The 19,525-nt window shown below is 38.8% G+C and overlaps 1 protein-coding gene and 1 non-coding gene across 2 annotated transcripts in view; both read left to right on the top strand.

Moving 5' to 3' along the window:
• The window catches only part of Capza1 (capping actin protein of muscle Z-line subunit alpha 1), a 41,874-nt gene that overhangs the window by 9,679 nt on the left and 12,670 nt on the right, over positions 1-19,525 (top strand). Inside the window, exons 2-5 of the mRNA XM_050157521.1 lie at positions 12,977-13,040; positions 14,957-15,008; positions 17,949-18,012; positions 19,049-19,255. Of these exons, the coding sequence (XP_050013478.1) occupies positions 12,977-13,040; positions 14,957-15,008; positions 17,949-18,012; positions 19,049-19,255 (387 nt within the window). The remainder of the gene's footprint in view (positions 1-12,976; positions 13,041-14,956; positions 15,009-17,948; positions 18,013-19,048; positions 19,256-19,525) is intronic.
• LOC126510885 (U6 spliceosomal RNA) lies at positions 14,671-14,777 on the top strand. Its single transcript, XR_007594544.1, has one exon. It is a non-coding gene; the product is annotated as a U6 spliceosomal RNA (small nuclear RNA).

The raw sequence follows: 19,525 nt of genomic DNA, 5'->3' as shown, positions 1-19,525 counted from the left end.
TTATTTCCCAGGAATTAAAATAAACACATGAAGATTTGCAATGGAAGAAAATGTAATTGAAGAACGAAACCATCACACAAATCAGAAAGAAATACGGTCACTCTTTACAGCTGACCACATGAGTGAGAATACTCAAGGGCCCTAGGGCTGCTTTTATGGTTTCTAAAGTAGGAAGGAGTTTGGGTACTAGAGGATGGATCTAATTGGTTCCCTTTTTTGATTGACAATGTTGGGTTATATTAGTCTTTGCACATCAGTGTGTTTGTCCCATCCCATGATATGTTTGATTTGATTTTATTCACATCCCCAATTATTCATAGTCATAAGGTGGTAAATAGATTTTCCCCAAAAGTTCACGTAGAGGTTACAGTTTACCTTATTGGAAACGTGCATCCAGAACTAATTAGGTTGGATGTCAGTCAGCTTCATGTCTTCCCTTCCTGAGATGTTCTGAAAGAGGAGTTTTTGCTGATTTGTCTAGGGGAAAACAAACTTACTTGGAACCAGTGGAAATCCTAGTTGGCCAACAGGTTGCTAGGTGGGCTGTTAGAAGAGGGATATGTGTGTGCGCCTAGTAGATTCTGGTTGAGGGCCTTAGGTTGTCAAGTACATTGATGCAAAAGGATTGTATGTAGGCCAGGTATGCCTTTAATCCCAGCACTTTTGAGGCAGAGGCAGGGAGATCTTTGAAAGTTCAAGGCCAGACCAGTTGGCCCCAATGGCTACGTAGTGAGACCCTCTTTCAAATAAAACAACACACACACACACTTGTATAGTTCAAGCCAAATGGAGTTCCAGGTTGCAGAGCTATTCCTTATGTTTGACTGCTTCATCTTCATCAAAGCTCTGCAACTTCACCTTTCTATTCATCCCTCCATTTTTCTACTTTTTGGTGCTGGAGATTGACCATGGTGCCCTGTGAGTGCTAAGGAAGCATCTTTCACCAAACTCTATCTCCAGCCCAAAAGACCCTTTTTTTCCTTTGTTGTTTTTGTCTTGTTTGTTTTGTTTTTGTTTGTTTGCTTGTTTGTTTAATATGCATTGGTGTTGAATCCACTGGAACTGGAGTTACAGACAGTTGTAAGCTGCCATGTGGGTGCTGGGAATTGAACCCAGGTCCTCTGGAAGAACACCCAGTGTTCTTTTTTTTAAATTTATTTATTTATTAAAGATTTCTGTCTCTTCCCCACCGCCGCCTCCCATTTCCCTCTCCCTCCCCCTCAGTGTTCTTAACCGCTGAGGTCTCACGTAGCCAGACTGGCTTGGAACTTGTATAAAAGGATGATCCTCCTGCCTCCACATCACAAATGCTGCGATTGTAAACATTTACTGCTACATCCTATCTCTACTTTCCACTTAATCTGTCCACATTCCTTCTACCATTGTTTTCTTTGGGGGTGGGAGCTTTTACTTTTCATTGTTTGTATATCCCTTATGTTTGGCAAACACTCCACCACTGAGCTATATATCCCCTCATTTTTTTTTTGTAGTTTCTTTGCTCAAGTGCCCTTTCCCATTGAGCTACCCCACACACACACCCGCACGCGCCCTTTTGTTTGTATGTTGTATCCCAGGCTTTGAACTCAAAAAAAAAAAATCTATCTGCCTCCAAAAGGACTACTTGTTTGTTTTTTTGAGACAGGTTCCCTCTGTTATGTTTCCTGGAACTTGCTACATAAACCAGGCTGGCCTCAAATTCACAGAGATCCTCCTGCCTCTGCTGACTTTAACAAGATTTTTGGATATTTTCATTATTGTTTTTTTTTTTAATTGTGGTATATGCGGGGGCTTGGGAGGGGAGATATGTCCTCATGAATGTAGGTGCCCTTAGAGTCCAAGAGTTGTATCCCATGATTCCATGTAGCTGGAGTCCTGCCCTACTCCCCGTGGGAGCTGGGAACTAAACTCAGATCTGCAAGAGCAGCATGTACTCTCAGCTCTGAGACATTTCTCCAGACTCCTTTCACACTATGCTTAAGCATGTGTAATTGTTCTCTCTGCCACTAGCCTTCCCTTCCTTTCCAGGGTTACTAGAAATTCTTCACAGCTCTGTTACTCAGTTTTGAGCAGTATGTAAAATTTATTGCATATTTTAAGTCATTGTGAGATGAAATATTCATCTGAGTGAACCATATGTTGCTATGTCAGACATGCTGTAGCATAATAGCAAGAAGGCTGCATCAGAGATAGGTGGTGGGCTTTTGAAATGGAGGGACTTTTCCTTGTGAATTGTTTTTGCATTGAGATAACCTTTGTACTTACTATGTGTTAGGTCCTTTATAAATATGCATTCCTGTCAAAACATCCCTAGGAGTAAAGTGAAGCTTAAAAAGACAAAGAACAACAACAACAACAAAGGACCAAGTGTCCAGAGCTAATAATTAGCAGAGTGCATACAATGTTGTCTGGTGTAATTAATAAAAACTCAGGGTCAGAAACGGGTTCAACCTGAAGATCTGAAAAGTAAAACAGCCAGTCTGTGGCACTTACCTTGACCTCAGTCTGAATTGGCTATTCTGTCTCCCAGAATCTCAGAATGAGACTGTATCTGAAAGCTGTCTCGCCCGTCTGATATTCCTCTCTAGGGCTGGGATCAAAGGCATGCACCACCCAATTTTTATGGTAGCCAGAGTGGCTACCGGGATTAGAGGTGTGTGGCATTGTGGCTACTGAGATTAAAGGTGTGTGTTATCATAATCTGGTTTATAAGGCTGACCAGTGGGACTTTTTTACTTTCAGATTTTCAGGCAGTCTTTATTAAAGTATATTTGAATGCCACTACACTTGGCAATCTGCCTTAGAGCTTGTTTCCTCCTTAGGACCTTGACTCCTTTGCACAGGTGGTAGAAAATGAGTAGAGATGCTGAGCATAGCCCTAAACAACAGAACAAGTTGGTACCATGGCAACATAAATACCTTCATAGCTGTTGAGATATCCAGATGCTCTGATGGCATCATAATTGTTGTTAAATCAAGGTAGTGGTCTTTTGAGCTTCTTTAAGTGTACCACCAGAAATTCTTGCATAAAATGTGCTAAAAGCACTTTGAGAATTGTGGGTTTGATTAGAACAGTTCTTTCCTACAGTATCATTTCTGGTGAGTTTCTTTCAAAAGCAAATTTCTAGGTTCTGTTCTAGACCTACTGAATCAGAATTTCTGGAATCATTGGTCAGGAATTTATTCTTAGTAAGTATTCTGATAATTCTTTATAGCATCCAAAAACTGTGAACTTGAAATATTTCAAATGTTAATTCCCTGCCTAATATGCTAAATAGTTTGATTTATCAGGAAACTAAATCTATCTCTTTTGGGGACTTATATTGACTAAGTTGAAGAAACAAATTGTAAAAATGGAATAACACTAATTTAATTTACAAAAGAGGCTATTTTTTCTAGCTATTGTAGTCACATGGAAATTATAATTTTAGCAATTTTTATATTTATTATATAATATATAATACATTCCATCCCTGTAGTACTTAGTATTAATCCTAGACCCATGTCCATGCTGTAGAAGTGCTCTGCCACTAGCCTGTATATGCAACCCTTTTTTTAAATTTTATTTTGACTTTGTGTGGTTTGCCTGCATATATGTCTGTGCACCACATGTGTGTCTAGTACCTGCAGAGGTCAAAAAGGAACAAGCGATCTCCTGCGAGTATAGGTCGTGTGCTACCATGAGGGTTTTGGCAAGTTTTCTCACCCACTGAGCCATCGCTCCAGCTCTTATTCTTTACTTTTTTTTTTTGAGACATCATTAAGCATTTAATATGTTACCTCAGTGCAAAACTAAGAATTGCTTAGGATGACCTGAATTTATGGTCTTTCTGTCTGCCTAAGTAGCTGGTATTGAACCTGGCCTCTCAGTACTTTAAATGTTTTAAATCTGAAATTGGAACCAGGGACATTATCTATGTGGTCCAGAAATTTTGATGGCATCTTCTTCCATAATAGGTATATATACAGTAAGGTACACCACTAATATCAGGTGAAGTGTGCTGGTGGTGGCGCATGCCTTTAATCCCAGTACTGGGGAGGCAGAGGCAGGAGGGTCTCTGTGAGTTCGAGGCCAGCCTGGTCTACAAGAGCTAGTTCCAGGACAGGCACCAAAAGCTATGGAGAAACCCTGTCTCGAAAAATCCAAAAAAAAAAAAAAAAAAAAAAAAAAAAAAAAAGAAAAAGAACTTCTTGCTGGGCGGTGGTGGCACACGCCTTTAATCCCAGCACTTGGAGGCAGAGGCAGGCGGATCTCTGTGGGTTCAAGACTAGTCTGGTTTACAAGAGCTAGTTCCAGGAAAGGCTCCAAAGCCACAGAAACCCTGTCTCGAAAAACCAAAAAAAAAAAAAAAAAAAAAAAAATCAGGTGAAGTTTTTGGGTAATAAAAATGAGTGGGAATTTTTTTTTAGGCTAATTTGTTATTACATTACTAGGGGAGCTTTTACAGGGCTCCAAGGAAGCCCCTATATCTCAAAATTGAGAACCTTATAGTTCCTTCTTCAGTCATTCATACCTTTTTTAATTTTTTTTTGAAGACACACTCACTAGTAGGCCAGACTGGCCTCAGACTCCTGTTTCTCTCCTCTCTTCTGACTGTAGGCGTGTATCAACACACCCTCCTCTATTCTTCCGCTGGTAATTTCCCTGTAAAAGTATCTGAAGTATTTTTGCAGAGTCCAACTTTAAAATCCCACCTTTCTCTTCCTTGTAGATTTTTTTTTTTTACCAACCTAACCCATATATCCATCTCCTTCCTCTTAAGGTCTGTGCCCTATAATCTTTATACTTTTGATTTGCCAGTTCTGATTTGTAGTTATTTTAGACCTTTTTAGAGTTGGAGAGACAATTCAGTGGTTAAGAGCACATACTATTTATTACAAAGGACCTGCGTGTGTGTTCTAGCACTCACGTTGAGTTGCTCACAACTGCCTATAATTCTAGCTACAGAGTGTCTTTTGCTTTCTTCTGGACTGTGTGGACACAAACACCCATGAGCACATAGCCACACACATTTACACAAAAAGTTAAAATAAAATACATCTTTGAAAATAAATAAGTAGTTGTTTTTTAAACGTCCCTTATTAAAGGCTATTTAATTGCTCATGTAAATTTATTTGCTAACCTGATAAAATATACAAAGATTGGAAGGGTGAGGTACTTAATGTGGTTTATCTTGTGTTATTTGTATCCACCATTATTTGCACTTCATATAAGCTGAAGGTAGTGACTTGACATATAGCCTTGGCTGCTGAGGAAGTTTTGTAAAAGTAAACCCCTACTAATTCTTACACTGCTGCCTGTTAAGAGAGCTGTCAAATCAAAATCTCTGCAGGTCAACCCAGGCATCTGCTCATTTAAATCCCCCAGTGATTTCAATGTTAGAAGCAAATGGAGTGTTTCTTTTCATGTTCTTTTTTAACCTCTTCTTTAATATCACCTCAGTGCCTGGGATCTAAGAATTGTTTTTGTTTATTTGTTTTCTTTATAAATGAACACATTACTAAACACAAAGGTTTGAACTTTTAAAGAGGACACATCACTCAAATTTTGATAATGCTTGGCCATTTGCTTAAGAGAAAAAATTAAGTACTGTGTCTAAATGTATTTTATGTTATATCAATTGGATAGTTAAAATAGTCCTCCATGTACACAGGAATTATACTTACAAATGAAGAAACTAAATTCAAGCAGTTGAATGGGAAAGATATCTTGGGAAATAGTTTGATTCCCAGTAACTAAAAGAGAAAAAGTAAAATTGGTTTACGGGGAGGAGGATATACCTTTCTGTTAGGATGTCATAAACATATGCACCAGATCCTGAAGGCAAATGCTGCTTCCCACTGTTTTGTACCATCCAGCATAAGCCTGTACTGCTAACTCTACCCTCTGATTTTGGAAACTGTACCATTACTCTATGACACTTTAATCTCAGCGGTTGCTGTGCTTTTGCTCTTGTTAACTTAGTTATGTTTCTCGGAAAATACTGGTTCTGTCTAGGTCAGACCTCTCTCTCTAACATTTTTAATAGTTAAAATGTTTTATGAGGATTTATTTAATTTTATGTGAGTATTTTGCCTTCATGTCCCCACAGTTTTCTTGTCTTTCTGTCCTGTCTTAGTTCTCTAAATATTCAGATAGATCTTCTAAGTAAAACTCTAGGGTCCTTTCCATCCCTTTCTACGTACATGCTGCATTTATGATAAGACTTGGCTTAATCTCTACTGAGATTGACCAAATACTTTAAATTTTATTTACTCAAACAAGTCATAGCATTCACTTTAAATGCCTAAATGAACTCTTAGGATACGTATTCAGAAACCTTATCAAAATTCTGCATGGTTTAGAACCCAGAATGAGAACTAAGGGATGATTTCCTTCTAACTTGGTGCTTAAATTGCATGGAATTACATGGAAATGGTTGGGAATAGTAACTATAAAATAACTATAAAACTATAAAAAACTGTTTTGTTTTGTTTAAGAAGGATTCTTATTTGAAGTCCTAGCTGCTCTGGAGCTTACTGTGTGGTCGATATGTAGGCTAGCCTCAAACTTGGAGATCCCTCAGTCTCTGCCTCCCAAGAGCTAGGATTAAAGGCATGTGCCACCAAGCCCAGTTTCTTTTTCCCCCCATGTAGTAAACTTTCTGCTTAAGTGCACCATTTTTAGACAGCATGATATAAATTGTTATAACATACAATGGTAACTCCTAGTAAGGAAAAATTATTTGGTATGTGTTAAAATGGTAATATACTATGCAAGATTGTTGTGATAAAGGAAAGATTATACTCAAATCCTAATACAGTAAGGACAGCTGGGGCTTATAGCCTGTGGCAAACATACTTACACAAAAATAAATAAATTGAAAGCCCAGTACTTAATAGGCAGTGATAATAAATTTTGAAAGCTCAGTACTTAATAGGCAGTAATAATAAATTGTATTATTTATTTGTTTGTTTGTTTTTCAGGATGGGTTTTCTTTGTGTGACAATCCTGGCTCTCCTGGACCTCATTTTGTAGATCAGGCTGGCCTTGAACTCACAAAGATACCCTGCCTCTGCTTCCCAAGTGCTGGGATTAAAGCTGTGTGCCACTACACCAGCCACACAAATATTTTTTTAAGTAGGTCTAAACGAGGATGAAGTTTAATAGAAAACAACTTGTAGGAATCACTTCTCCCACTATGTGTGTCCTGGATATTGAACTTTGATCATCGGGCTTGGAAAAAGAATTCTTATCCACTGAGCCATCTACCACTCAAGTTTTGAAGCAAGATAATGTTTTGACTTTTAAATTTTCTCTTTATTATTTTACCTATCCATGTTTCTCAATTTTGTTAGAGATACAGATTTCAAAAGCAAAGCTTTGAGTCGATTCTTGCTTTAAAAAGAGAAATCTAGAGCCAGGCCTGGCACATCCATCTCTAATCCTGGAAGATTGCCACAGATTCACTCTGTGCTACAGAGCAAGAATGTGTCTCAACAAAACAACCAAAAAGCAATTTAAAATCTCCTTTTCTTCTACCCCCACTTCTACTTCTCTCTCCCTCCCTCTTTCACACATACCACATGAAAAATTAAAATGACAAAGCTAAATCTTTGACACCAAATACTCTGGAATTTTACTCTCTGTTGATACATATTATAGTCAATTGCCTAGATTGTAGTTTCCTCTTCACCCCTCAGGCTAGGCTACTCTGGGGTCATGGTGTCTTTCCTGCTTACCTTAATAAAGATCAAAAGAGAAGCTTGAATGAAAGTTGTGCGAACAGTAGAGTAGTACTCATGGCTTTACAGTTAATAGAAGGCACTCAGCAGGTCTTAGTTTGGGTTGTACAACAGTGAACTGATACAACAGGTTCTTAAGCTTTGTGCTAAAGGTTTATGGTTTTGTTTTTGTTTGTTTGGTTGGTTTTTCGAGACCGGGTTTCTCTGTGTAGTAGCCCTGGCTGTCCTGGAACTAGCTCTGTAGACCAGGCTGGCCTCAAACTCACAGAGATCCGCCTGCCTCTGCCTCCCGAGTGCTGGGATTTAAGGTGTGCACTACCACCACCCAGCGAGGTTTGTATATTGTTACCCCATGGGACAAATCCAGTTCTCTATTTGCTTTTACAAAGCCTGAACGATACCAAAAGAATATCTCGTGGTGTAAAAATTTCATGATATATAAATTTTAGCATGCAAAGGTTTCTTGGTCACCATCATATTTGTTTATTTTATAGAACAGAAAACATGTGACTTACCTCTGCCCTCTGCGTCAGCTGTTTGCTGATCCTGCTCTGTGCTCTGCAAATTCTTTTGGAGTAACTGGGCAATAAACAGTTAAATGTTTAGTAATGACGATTTCCTTGAAGAAAAAACACAAGTAAAGCCTAGAAATGAGATGTAATTTTGCTTCTGTTGTGAATCATAATGTAAATATCTGACATGCAGATGGTCTTAGGCGACCCCTGTGAAAAGACCAGTCCACCTCCAGGTTGAGAACCACACTGCTCTAGTAGCTTATTTTTGACAAAAAGTAGGAAAAACTTCAGTAGTTCTAAGGCAGACAGATCCAGAAGCTAAGTAGTAGGAAAAAGAGTTGAGATGGAGGAGCCTGGTGGGCTATGGATCTGACTTTAGTATTTAATTTAGACTGGTTATATAAATTCTTACTACTTTGACCTGGTTTTAGGCATTGTGTTCAACAAGTGAAAAATCAGTTTAGCACTTGAAAGGCTGTCTCTGTTCTTGATGGTCTCAAATGCAGGGAGGTTGCTTTTTTCTAGCACTTGAACCAGAATGTAACACTGCTGCTTGGTGTTCTCCCCTCACTGTTACCTACTTGAGCTCCTCTCTTTAGAGGAGTGACTGTTAAGATCCTTCCTTGTTGCCGTCAGCATTTTGACAATGCCTCAATTCGTTCTTTTACCATCCTTGATTTTTTTATTTTAGATTTATTTGTTTTTATTTTATGGTCTTTGTTTTTCAAGATACAGTTTCTTTACATAGCCCTGTCTGTCCTGAAACTAGGTCTGTAGACCAGGCTGGCCTTGAACGAGTGCTGGGATTGAAGGACTGTGCTGCCACTGCTGGCGGGAAGATGTATTTTAAGTGATGTGTGGATTGGCATATACTTAGGTTTAGAATATAAGCACTTTTCCTGAGGGGAGTTTCACGTTTTTGTGGTGTCATGAGAAACACACTGGCAAAATGTGACCGTGACCACTCAGCTCATATGCCACAGATAAGCTTTGTGCTGCCAGCTTTAATCCCAGCATTCGGGAAGCAAAGCAGCTGGATCTCTAATTTTGAAACCAGTCTGGTCTAGTTCCAGGAGCATCAGGACTACAAAGAGAAACTCTCAAAAAACAAACAAAAGAAAATATTTCATTGTTCAAAGAGATATACAGATTTCTTAACTTATGATACCAACAGCCAACTGTTGTTTTATGTGCTAAGGAAGATATACATTAGAAAATCATATTTCAACATTTAGTCTTCTGGGGTTTCTTACACAGTAACTCTGGCTGGCTTGAATATCTATCTCTCAGTGTCACCCAGACTGTCTCAGCTCCCAAATGCTGGGACTATAGGACACTCATGAGTGAGCCGCTACATTCACAGCTACATTGAAACTTTGTTTTGTCTTTTTTTTTTTTTTAAGTTTTCATGTTGATGCTGTAATTTTAAACATTTTACTTACTTGTTCAGGGTGGATTGGCATGAATGTTTACTTGCACATGTAGAAGTTAGCAGACAGTTTGAGAGTCAGCTCTCAGCTTCCACTGTGCAGATTCTGAATGCATCAAGTGCTTCTACTCACTGAACTATCTTACTGCCTCCCATTTAGGCTTAAGGTAGTGTACCAGTGTCCAGCTCATTTTCAAAGGGCTTGTGAGACAGGTTTTTCTGCTTAAGAATGGCTTGAAGGCCTGTGAGATGACCCAGTGGATCATCTTGTACTCGTGTACAGGCCTGAGAACTTGAGTTCTTCCCTGGATGCCACAAGGTGGAGGAAAGAACCAACTTTGAAGAGTTGTCTTCTAACCTCCCTCCACATACCTACCATGACAGGTGCATACCTGTGTGTATATGTACACACAAAAAAATGGCTGGATTTTGATGTGACCATAAAGAACTTAAAATTGTATGAAGTGTGCTAATCTAGAAATAGGAACTGCCTTATCTATTAGATAATCATTTTTGCTCTATCTCTGTGATTTTAACATCTTCCTGTGTGACACATTAAGCATTGGGGAACAGCTGGGCAGCAGTGGCATATGCCTTTAATCCCAGCACTCTGGAGGCAGAGGCAGGTGGATCTCTGTGAGTTCAAGGCCAACCTGGTCTAAAAAGCTAGTTCCAGGAGAGTCAGAGAGAGCTTATTTTATAACTATCTATATGAAGATATTGTCAAATGGCAAATAAAAGCACATCTAGAGGAACTCCAGGAATAAGGAGGAAAGGACCCAGACAGTCTTAAAAGATACTAGCTGAGCTTTCTTCCATTTAGGGTACGCTATACCAAAACCAGTGTTTATTCTCAGAATATAGCATTGAGAAGGAACAATGAGCTAGTCACAGTGTCACACCTGCAATTCCAGAACTGGCTGAAGCAGGAGTTCAAGGCCAGCCTGAGCTACTTACTGAGTTTGAGTTCAGACTGGGCTATCTGAGGTCCCATCTCAACCCCTTCCAAACCTCCAAAAAAAAAAAAAAAAAGAGAGGCCTGCAGCACTAAAGGTAACCTTTACGCTTACTCAAAAGATATAAGGTGTTCATGCTAGGTATGGTGACTCATACCTGTATTTTATCCCAGCACTTGGGGGGTAGGGGCAGATGGATTTCTGTGAGCGAGACCAGCCTGGGCTACAGAGTGAATTCTAGGACAGCCAGTGCTGTACCAAGAGAAACCCTGCTCCCTCCCTTGCTCCCGGAAAAGGTAAAGTGTTTGTAAGCCTAGCCTTGCCCTTCAAAGAACTAGAGACAGGCTCTAGGTAAAATGAACAGGAAAGCTAAAGGAACACCAAACAAGAATGACTAATGCCCTCATGGGGGTAATTGTATACATAAAGGGAAATTACTAAAAATTTGGAATTTTTATTGGAAACTTGGAGAGTTAAAATAATTATCTGAATAGCGAACTGGGCATAGCTGAAGAGCATGTTAGTGAACTCAGAAATGGAACTGCCCAGAGCATAAGATGAAAGTTAAGTATAGAAGAAGAAATGAGATGCAGAATAGATCACCGTTCTAGCATCCGTTTCTAGTAACTGATCACGATGGGGAGGATAGCCTTAGATAGAGAACAGAAGAGGGAGGCCACAATGAGTAATAGAAGAGAGTTTCCCCATAATGCTTTATGCCTGTCATATAGAGCTGAGTAGTAAAAGTGATAGAAGTCAGTTTTGTCTAGATTTCAAAATTGGTGACAGTGCTAATTTTCTTTATTATGTAGGTTACCTTAGAATTCTAGCCAGTTATCAGGTCAAGGAAACTTCTTGTGTTGCTTCCAAAACGAGTAATTTGTTGGATTCTAAGATACTATGTTTTTTTTTTTTTCCAATAAGATTTGGGATGATCATATGACTTCCCTCCTTTTAATTTGTAAATCACATTCTTAGTACTAAACCTTGCATTTAGATAATTGCAATCTGATATTGGTATTTACTTTGTTTGGAATGTTTAATTTTGCTTAAAATGTTTCTGAGAGATTATAGCTTGATTTATTTATGATTGTTTTATATTTTGACCAAAGCTGATTATTAATATTTAAACAAAAATTCAAAGGGCTGGAGATATAGCTCAGTGGTTAAGAGTGTTTACTGTTCTTGCAGAAGACCCACTTGGGGATTCATTTTTTCAGCACCCATAAGGCTATTCACAACCCCCTGTCAGATCTGTTGCCTTCTTCTGGACTCCTCAGCCTCCTGCACATATGTGGTTCCCATAATCCCCCCCCCCTCTCTCTCAGACACACACACACACACACACACACACAAATTTAAAAATAAATGTTTTTAAAAATTCAAAATGACTGTTAGTACAAAGTATATCTATATTGATAGAAACAGCTTTAGGGTGTTTTGTAGAAAGAAAATTTAAAGGCTTCTAAACAGTAAAGCTTTAAATAAATTTTTATTTCAAGAGATATTGTAGGCAGGGAAAGTAGCTCAGTTGGTAGAGTATTTGCTTAGTATGCATAAAGCCCTGAATTATATCTTAGCATCACATAGAACTGGCTGTGCACACCTATTATCCTTGTAGAGGGAAGGGTAGTCAGAGCAACTATACAGCAAGTTTGAGCCAGCCTTAGCTACAAGATATCTTGTTGCAAAAAGCAACTGGAGAGCAGCTGGAGAGATGGTCCAGCGGAAGTCTTTGCTGCTCTTGCAGATGGTCAGAGATGCATTGCTGGTAATGGATGACTTATATAAAGTTGCCTGTAACTCCAGCTCCAGTGATGCCCTCTTCTGGCCTCTGGGTACCACCAGAACATACAGGCACATATACAGACACATGCACGTATTAATAAAAATAAATAAATCTTTAAACAAACAATGGTTCTGGAAAGATGGATCAATGGTTAGGAACACTGGCTGCTCTTCCAGAGGACTGGGATTTTATTCCAAGCACCCACATGCCAGCTCACAGCTGTCTGTAACTCCAGTTCTAGGGGATATGACATCCTATTCTGGCCTCTATGGACACTGCATGTGTGTGAAGGGGAATTTTTTTTTTAAATAACACAAAATTTTTATGATCTGTTAACAGCATTTACATGTTTCTGTTTTTTTTTTTTTTAATTGTTTGTCTTGTTGGACTTTTGTGAGGGAGATTGGGGGAGGTAAATACAGTCTTACTATATCGCCCGGCTGACCTTCAACTCAAGAACCTTCCGAGTTGTGTCTCTTAAGTACTAGGATTAGGCAGTGCCCAGCTATACCCAGCTGTTTGTTTCTCTTCACTATAAACTTACAATAAATTTTATTTTCTTTAGGTACGCATAGCTGCTAAATTTATCACTCATGCACCCCCTGGGGAGTTTAATGAAGTATTCAATGGTAAGTAAAGATTAATATTGAGCTGTTCTAAGCCTTCCTTAGTTATTGTCATTATTTCGCTTTCCCCCTTTTCTTTCTTTTTAAAGTTTTATTCCATTTATTTATTTTGGTGGGGGGAGACAAATTGTGAGAGTTGGTCTCTTCTTCTACCACGTGGGTCCTGAGAACTGAACTTAAGTCCTCAAGCCTAGAAGCAAACTCCTTTATTTGCTGAGGCATCTCACCAGCCCTTTCTCCTTTTAAATTCTAGTCTTTTGTGGCCCAGACTGGCCTTGAACTCTTGAGTGCTAGAACAGGGGTGTACACCAACGCACCTAGCTGTGAGTGCTTGTTGTCTCCTGATTCTGGACGACCTGTTACAGCTTTGCTAGAAATCGGCATTTAGAAACATTGAACTAATTTGTTCAAGGCCACTCAGCTACTAAATCTAATAAAAGTTAGGATTTAGCTCTAGCTTTGAATGGCTCCTTCATTAATTAGGATTCCAGTCCCAAGTAAGCAAAGACTTAAGGAAACTGGCTGTCTTGGTGGCTCGTTCCTGCAATCCCAGCACTAAGGATGCTGAAGGATTGCTGCAAGTTCCAGTACAACCTGGACTAAAGACTGTCTTATAACTAAAAATAAGTGAATAGAATTTTTAAGTAGCTTCGTGTTTTAAAAAAATGACAGTAAATTGACTTTTTAAATTTTTACTTTTTGATTCCTCCTATGCCTTTAGTTTTAGCATAAGTGAAAACTTGAATTCTCACTGCCTTTCCTCACAAAGTCCCATACTAAAAGGCATTTCTCAGTACTATTTGCCTGTACAGATTCTATCTGAAGTTTATTAACATTTCACATTCATCCAGGCAGTGGTGGCACACTTTAATTCCAACACTTTGGAGTAGAATCAGGCAGAGCTCTGAGTTCACTGCCAGCCTGATCTTCAGAGCAAGTTCTACTATAGTCAGGGCTACAGAAAGAAACCCTGTTTCAAAAACAAAAAAGAGGGCTGGAGAGATGGCTCAGCGGTTAAGAGCACTGATTGTTCTACCAGAGGTCCTGAGTTCAATTCCCAGCAACCACATGGTGGCTTACAACAATCTCTAATAAGATCTGGTGTCAACTTCTGGCCTGCAGGGACACATGCAGGCAGAACATTGTATACATAATAAATAAAAATTAAAAAAAATTAAAAAAAGAAACAAAAACAAAAAAGAAAGAAAAAAGAAAAAGATCAGATTCAGCCAGAAATGATGACTCCTGCTTGTAATTCCAATACCCAAGAGGCTAAAGCAGGAGAATTACTTTGGTTTCAGGCTAGCTTAAGGTACAGAATGAGCCTTTGTTTCCAGAACAAAAACCAGAAAAATTGTTAAATAAATGTATAGATCCGCCTTTATCATCTCATCCAGATTTTCATCTATTAGACATTAGGTGGATGTGGTGGTGCACACCTGTAACCCCAGCCACTTAGGATGCTGACAGAGGACGATTACAAATTCAGGGAAGCCCGAACTACAGCGTGAGACCAAACTCAAAACATAAAAAGAGGTCTTAGTTTCCCATAGTTCTTTGCTAGGTATGGTTGTGTACACCTGTAATCCTAGCACTCGGGAGATGGAGGCAAGAGGATCAAGAGTTCAGACTCTTGCTCGCTTGCAGCAGCACATATACTAAAATTGGAACAATACGGAGAAGATTAGCATGGCCCCCGTGCAAGGATGACAAAACAAAAAAGAGTTCAGACTCAACCTTAGGCATAATTCCATAGGAACCTATGGACATTAGTGTCCATTACTCATTAGCATGTTTAGAATTTCCATACATGGAGTATACATAAAGGCTCCCTGAATTTTAAAAATATATTCTAGAAATGGACCAAAATTTCTTGAGTTTGTTCTGTACTCAATGTATTCCAATGCTTTCTTCCTCAGATGTCCGGCTACTACTTAATAATGACAATCTCCTCAGGGAAGGGGCAGCACAGTAAGTACCTCTTAAGCCCACGGTTGGGAGTGCAGCTCTGACAGAGAGCTTGACTAGCCTGTGTGTGTGTGTGGTCCTCAGTACAGGTCAGCACTGCAAACCAACAATCTCGTTCATCCACTGGATGATCTGTGGTGACAGTAAACTAGTACTTTGCAAACCTAGTTTGAGACACTTCAAACTAAAGCAGTTAATCTTTGTGTTAGTGAGTCCTAAATGAAGTTCACTATCTTTTTATTTGTTTGTTTGTTTAGACTAACAGTTTTATTATTCCATAGTCTATGGCCTTATTGATTCTGGCCCAGGGTTAGATAGACCATCATGTTGTCGAAAACGTGACAGAGATTTCTTACTTAATGGCAGACAGAAAGCACAGAAGGCACAAGATACAACCCGAGGACATCCTCCCATCTTTTTCAGCTAGGGCCTACCTCCTTATGTTTCTGGAACCTCCTAAAATTATTGCCGACTGGGGACGAGACCTTCCAAACCAAGCCAAGACAGTCTCTTCAACTATAGAAAACTACCTAGGAAACAATTGAGAACCGTTTGTGGTAATGCTTCATTGCCAAACCATATGTCTTATTTACTTTTCTTTCTCTCTCTCAAATTGGTAGAGGAAACATGTTCCCCCTAAAACTTTTGTTTTCTTAAAACGTAATGTATGAAATTGCTAATTTTTGGTTTTGCCTAGATTTTTTTTCTCACTAAAGCAAAATTTTCCTATTTCATTCAGTTTTTGTTTTGTTTTGTTTGTGTTTTTAGTTTTGGGAGGCAAGGTTTCTTTATGTAGCTGAGGCTGATCTGAACTTGCTATGTAGACCAGGCCAGCCTAATACTTGGCCTCAAAGCAGTCATGCCTCTGCCCTTCTGCCCCTGCCCCTCTGTCTCTCTGACTCTGTGCCCCTCTGCCTCTGCAATGCTGAGATTGCAGGTGTGTGCTACCATGCCTAGACATAATGTGGAATCTTTTTAAACTGCTACTTATAGAAAAGTTAGCCTGCTAATAAGTATTGATAAAGCTTCACAAATAATAACTAATTACAGGATAAAGTCATGATTATTCTCCCTGGTCACTGAATCCCAATTGCTGACAGGGGAACTAATCTTACTGAAATATCAGATCCAGCCAGGTTGAATGGTGCATGTCTGTAATCCCCACACTTACTAGGCAGAGGCAAGAGAGTTAGGAACTCAAGACCAACCTCAGCTACACAGCAAGTTCTAGACAAGCAAGTGAGATATCATGCACAAAAAAATAGTATTTTCAGTCTTCTTTGTCTTCAAAAACATAGTGGTAGGGCTTGTTTGGCTTGGGATTTTTATTTTGCTTGTTGATTCTTCTTTTAGAGTCATATACAAACAATGACTTTCAAGGGCCCATGTTATCTGGCTTTATCAATACTCTGCTCTGTTCTTCCCAAAATTCCCTTTCAGTTACTGTCTACCCAACTGGCCCAAAGTCTCTTTGTAAAGAGGAAACCTGAATTGAATATTGCTGGAAAGAGGTGGACTGGGGAAGGGGGGAGGCGTACAAGAACATGTTGATGCAAAGCATACAACTATCCCAAAGTTATTTGGGTATGCTATATAATCTGTTTGAATTTGTTACCTAGTAAACAATCGTTTGCCCTGTCCATGATGCTTTTGGGACTAGATTCTGTTGATCTAGGATTTCAAGACCATCACTGTAATTCTCTTCATGGCTGATACCCTAGATATAGTTTACTTAGGAAACTAAGGTCCACATTAAAGAAACTTTGTCTAACTCTCAACATATTCTACTGATACTAGGGTAGAGTGACATTCAGAAGTGCTTGAAGGAAACCATGCTAGTGCAAGCAATCTCAGAACAGGAGGAGGCTAGCCTGGGCTACAGATTGAAACTCTTAACTCAGTGGTTCTCAACCTTCCTAATGCTGTGACCTTTTAATACAGTTCCTCACGGTGTGGTGACCCCAACCATAAAAGTATTTTCATTACTCCTTCATAACTTTAATTTTGCTGCTATTATGAAACATAATGTATCTGATATGCAGATAGTCTTAGGTGACCCTTGTGCAAAGGTGATCCTCCTCCCACCCCTCCCATAGGTTGAGGAACGGTGTTCTAACTCAAAACAAACACAGTAGTTATTCTTATTTCTAATCAGTACTGGTTACGTCGATGTGTCTGTTGGTTTAATTATACTGACAGACATCAAAGCTGTATGTGTGTGGGTGTGTATTCAAATTCTTAGAGATTCAGGTTTTTGGAGAACCTACTTGTTAAAGGACTATTTTCCTGTGCCCAAATAATTTGATTTTTTTTCCCTTGGGTAAGAAAAGTTCACCTTAATTCTGGAATGAAATGCTTTAGTCTTTTGGTGTCTAGTACATGGTGTTTCAGTAATCCTCTCCATCATTATTGCTTCCTTTATAAAGTGAAGGAGACTCTTTATAGCTGGGTATAAAATATACATAGATAATGCATTAGATTGGCCTAGGATTTACCTTCTTTCCTATTATTTTGGCGCCAATGCTTCTAACCACAGAACCATTCCCTGATAGTGCCCAGCTTTTCTGATAAGTAGGATGTTATAGGTCACATTGAAGAGGGAATCTCATTTTGAGTGAGATGACACTGTTAAGAGTATTAAGCAGAGAATGACATGGTAAGACTTAAGGTTTACAGTGATCACCAGCTATGTATTCTGATAACTGTGTAAGGGGTAGAGGCTGAATGAAGCAAGACAATAGTTGAGAAATAGATGTAATTTAGAGCAGAAACAGTAGACATGGGGGAGTCAGACTTTGATCATACTTACCATAGAACTGGTGGATTGAATGTCAAGTGTCAGAGAAAGAAAAGCTAAGGATAAATCCAAAGTTTTTGGATTAAGAAACTGGTGTAAACAGGAGATACTATTTACTTTTTCAATTCTTTTTTTTTTTTTAATAGTGCATTTGCTCAGTATAACATGGATCAGTTCACACCTGTGAAGATAGAAGGCTATGATGACCAGGTAATACTAACTGCTCCTTAAAACGGTTAAATAATCTGATAGTTAGTCTGTGGTTGGCAGGTGATAGAGATGTAGACATCATCAACAGGTAGTAAGTTGGGTGCCAAATATATTTATGTCTTAGGTTTTAAAGTAGTCTGTGTAGTAAGAGATTCTTTTTCTTTCTGGTACTACTAGGTAGGTTTTTTTTTTTTTTTTTTTTTTTTTTTTTTTTTTTTCCTTTTGTCAGGGTTTCTCTGTGGCTTTGGAGCCTGTCCTGGAACTAGCTCTGTAGACCAGGCTGGTCTCGAGGTCTCGAACTCACAGAGATCCGCCTGCCTCTGCCTCCTGAGTGCTGGGATTAAAGGCGTGCGCCACCATCGCCCGGCCTAGGTAGTTTTTTAATAGAGAAAAGAATGCCATTGACTTTATTTGTAACTCAGTTATAAGCTGTGCATATACAACCCCTGGGTTCCAGAGAGCTACCAAGAAAGAAAATCTATCAAAAATACCAGGAGACATTAAATTTGTACTAGTTTAAGTTATTCGAGGAATTTGTTAGTTAGGAGATAGGTATGAGAAAAAGATTTCATTTAATACATTTATGAACTATGTAGCTGTATTTCTTAAGTGCTCACAATAATACAGTGGCCCTGAAAAGTTTCATAAATATGTGAAAATGAATACGTTAAAGTTGGTATTGTAGCTAGGAATAAATAAACACATGGAAAATACATTAGATAGAAATAAAAAAGTAAAGTATTGTTGGGAGGAGGAGAAGTTTGTCTATAAATGTGGTTTTTTTTTTTTTTTGTTTGTTTGTTTTTTTGAGACAGGGTTTCTCTGTAGCTTTGGAGCCTGTCCTGGAACTCCCTTTGTAGACCAGGCTGGCCTCTATAAATTTGTTTTTATGAGAATAAAATTATACTTAATTTAAAAGTCAGTGTGGGAAAGAAAAGAAATGAAAAGTTAACTTTCCTAGGATATTTTTGCAAAACATGACAAGAATTGTCTTTTTTTTATAGAGTTACTCATATTTGTAATTCTTCTCTGAAAGGTCTTAATTACAGAGCACGGCGACCTTGGTAACAGCAGATTTTTAGATCCAAGACACAAAATTTCCTTTAAGTTTGATCATTTACGGAAAGAAGCAAGTGACCCCCAGCCAGAAGATGTGGACGGAGGCTTGAAGTCTTGGAGAGAATCCTGTGACAGTGCTTTAAGAGCCTATGTGAAAGAGCATTATTCCAATGGCTTCTCTACTGTTAAGTATCTACCTGGTCCTCCCCGGCTTTGGGGACTCGGTTTTCTTACATTTATCTTATCCTTCTGAAGCTTTGGCCACCAGACATCACTTCTTTTCTTGTGGTAATGGTCACTTCCCTAAATCATTTCTAAAGGAATATAAGTATATAAAAAGTTCTTTTAAAAAGATTTCCTTTTATTATTTCTAGTTATATATGTAAATGAGGGTAGAGGTTGTATGTGAGTACAAGTGCCCTTGGAAGCCAGAGGTATTTTTTTAATTATTTAT

This window comes from Alexandromys fortis, unplaced genomic scaffold (genome assembly GCF_014885135.2).
Source record: "Alexandromys fortis isolate MF-2015 unplaced genomic scaffold, M_Fortis_MF-2015_v1.1 scaffold_78, whole genome shotgun sequence".
Taxonomy (NCBI): domain Eukaryota; kingdom Metazoa; phylum Chordata; class Mammalia; order Rodentia; family Cricetidae; genus Alexandromys; species Alexandromys fortis.
This window is presented reverse-complemented; position numbering and strand designations above follow the sequence as displayed.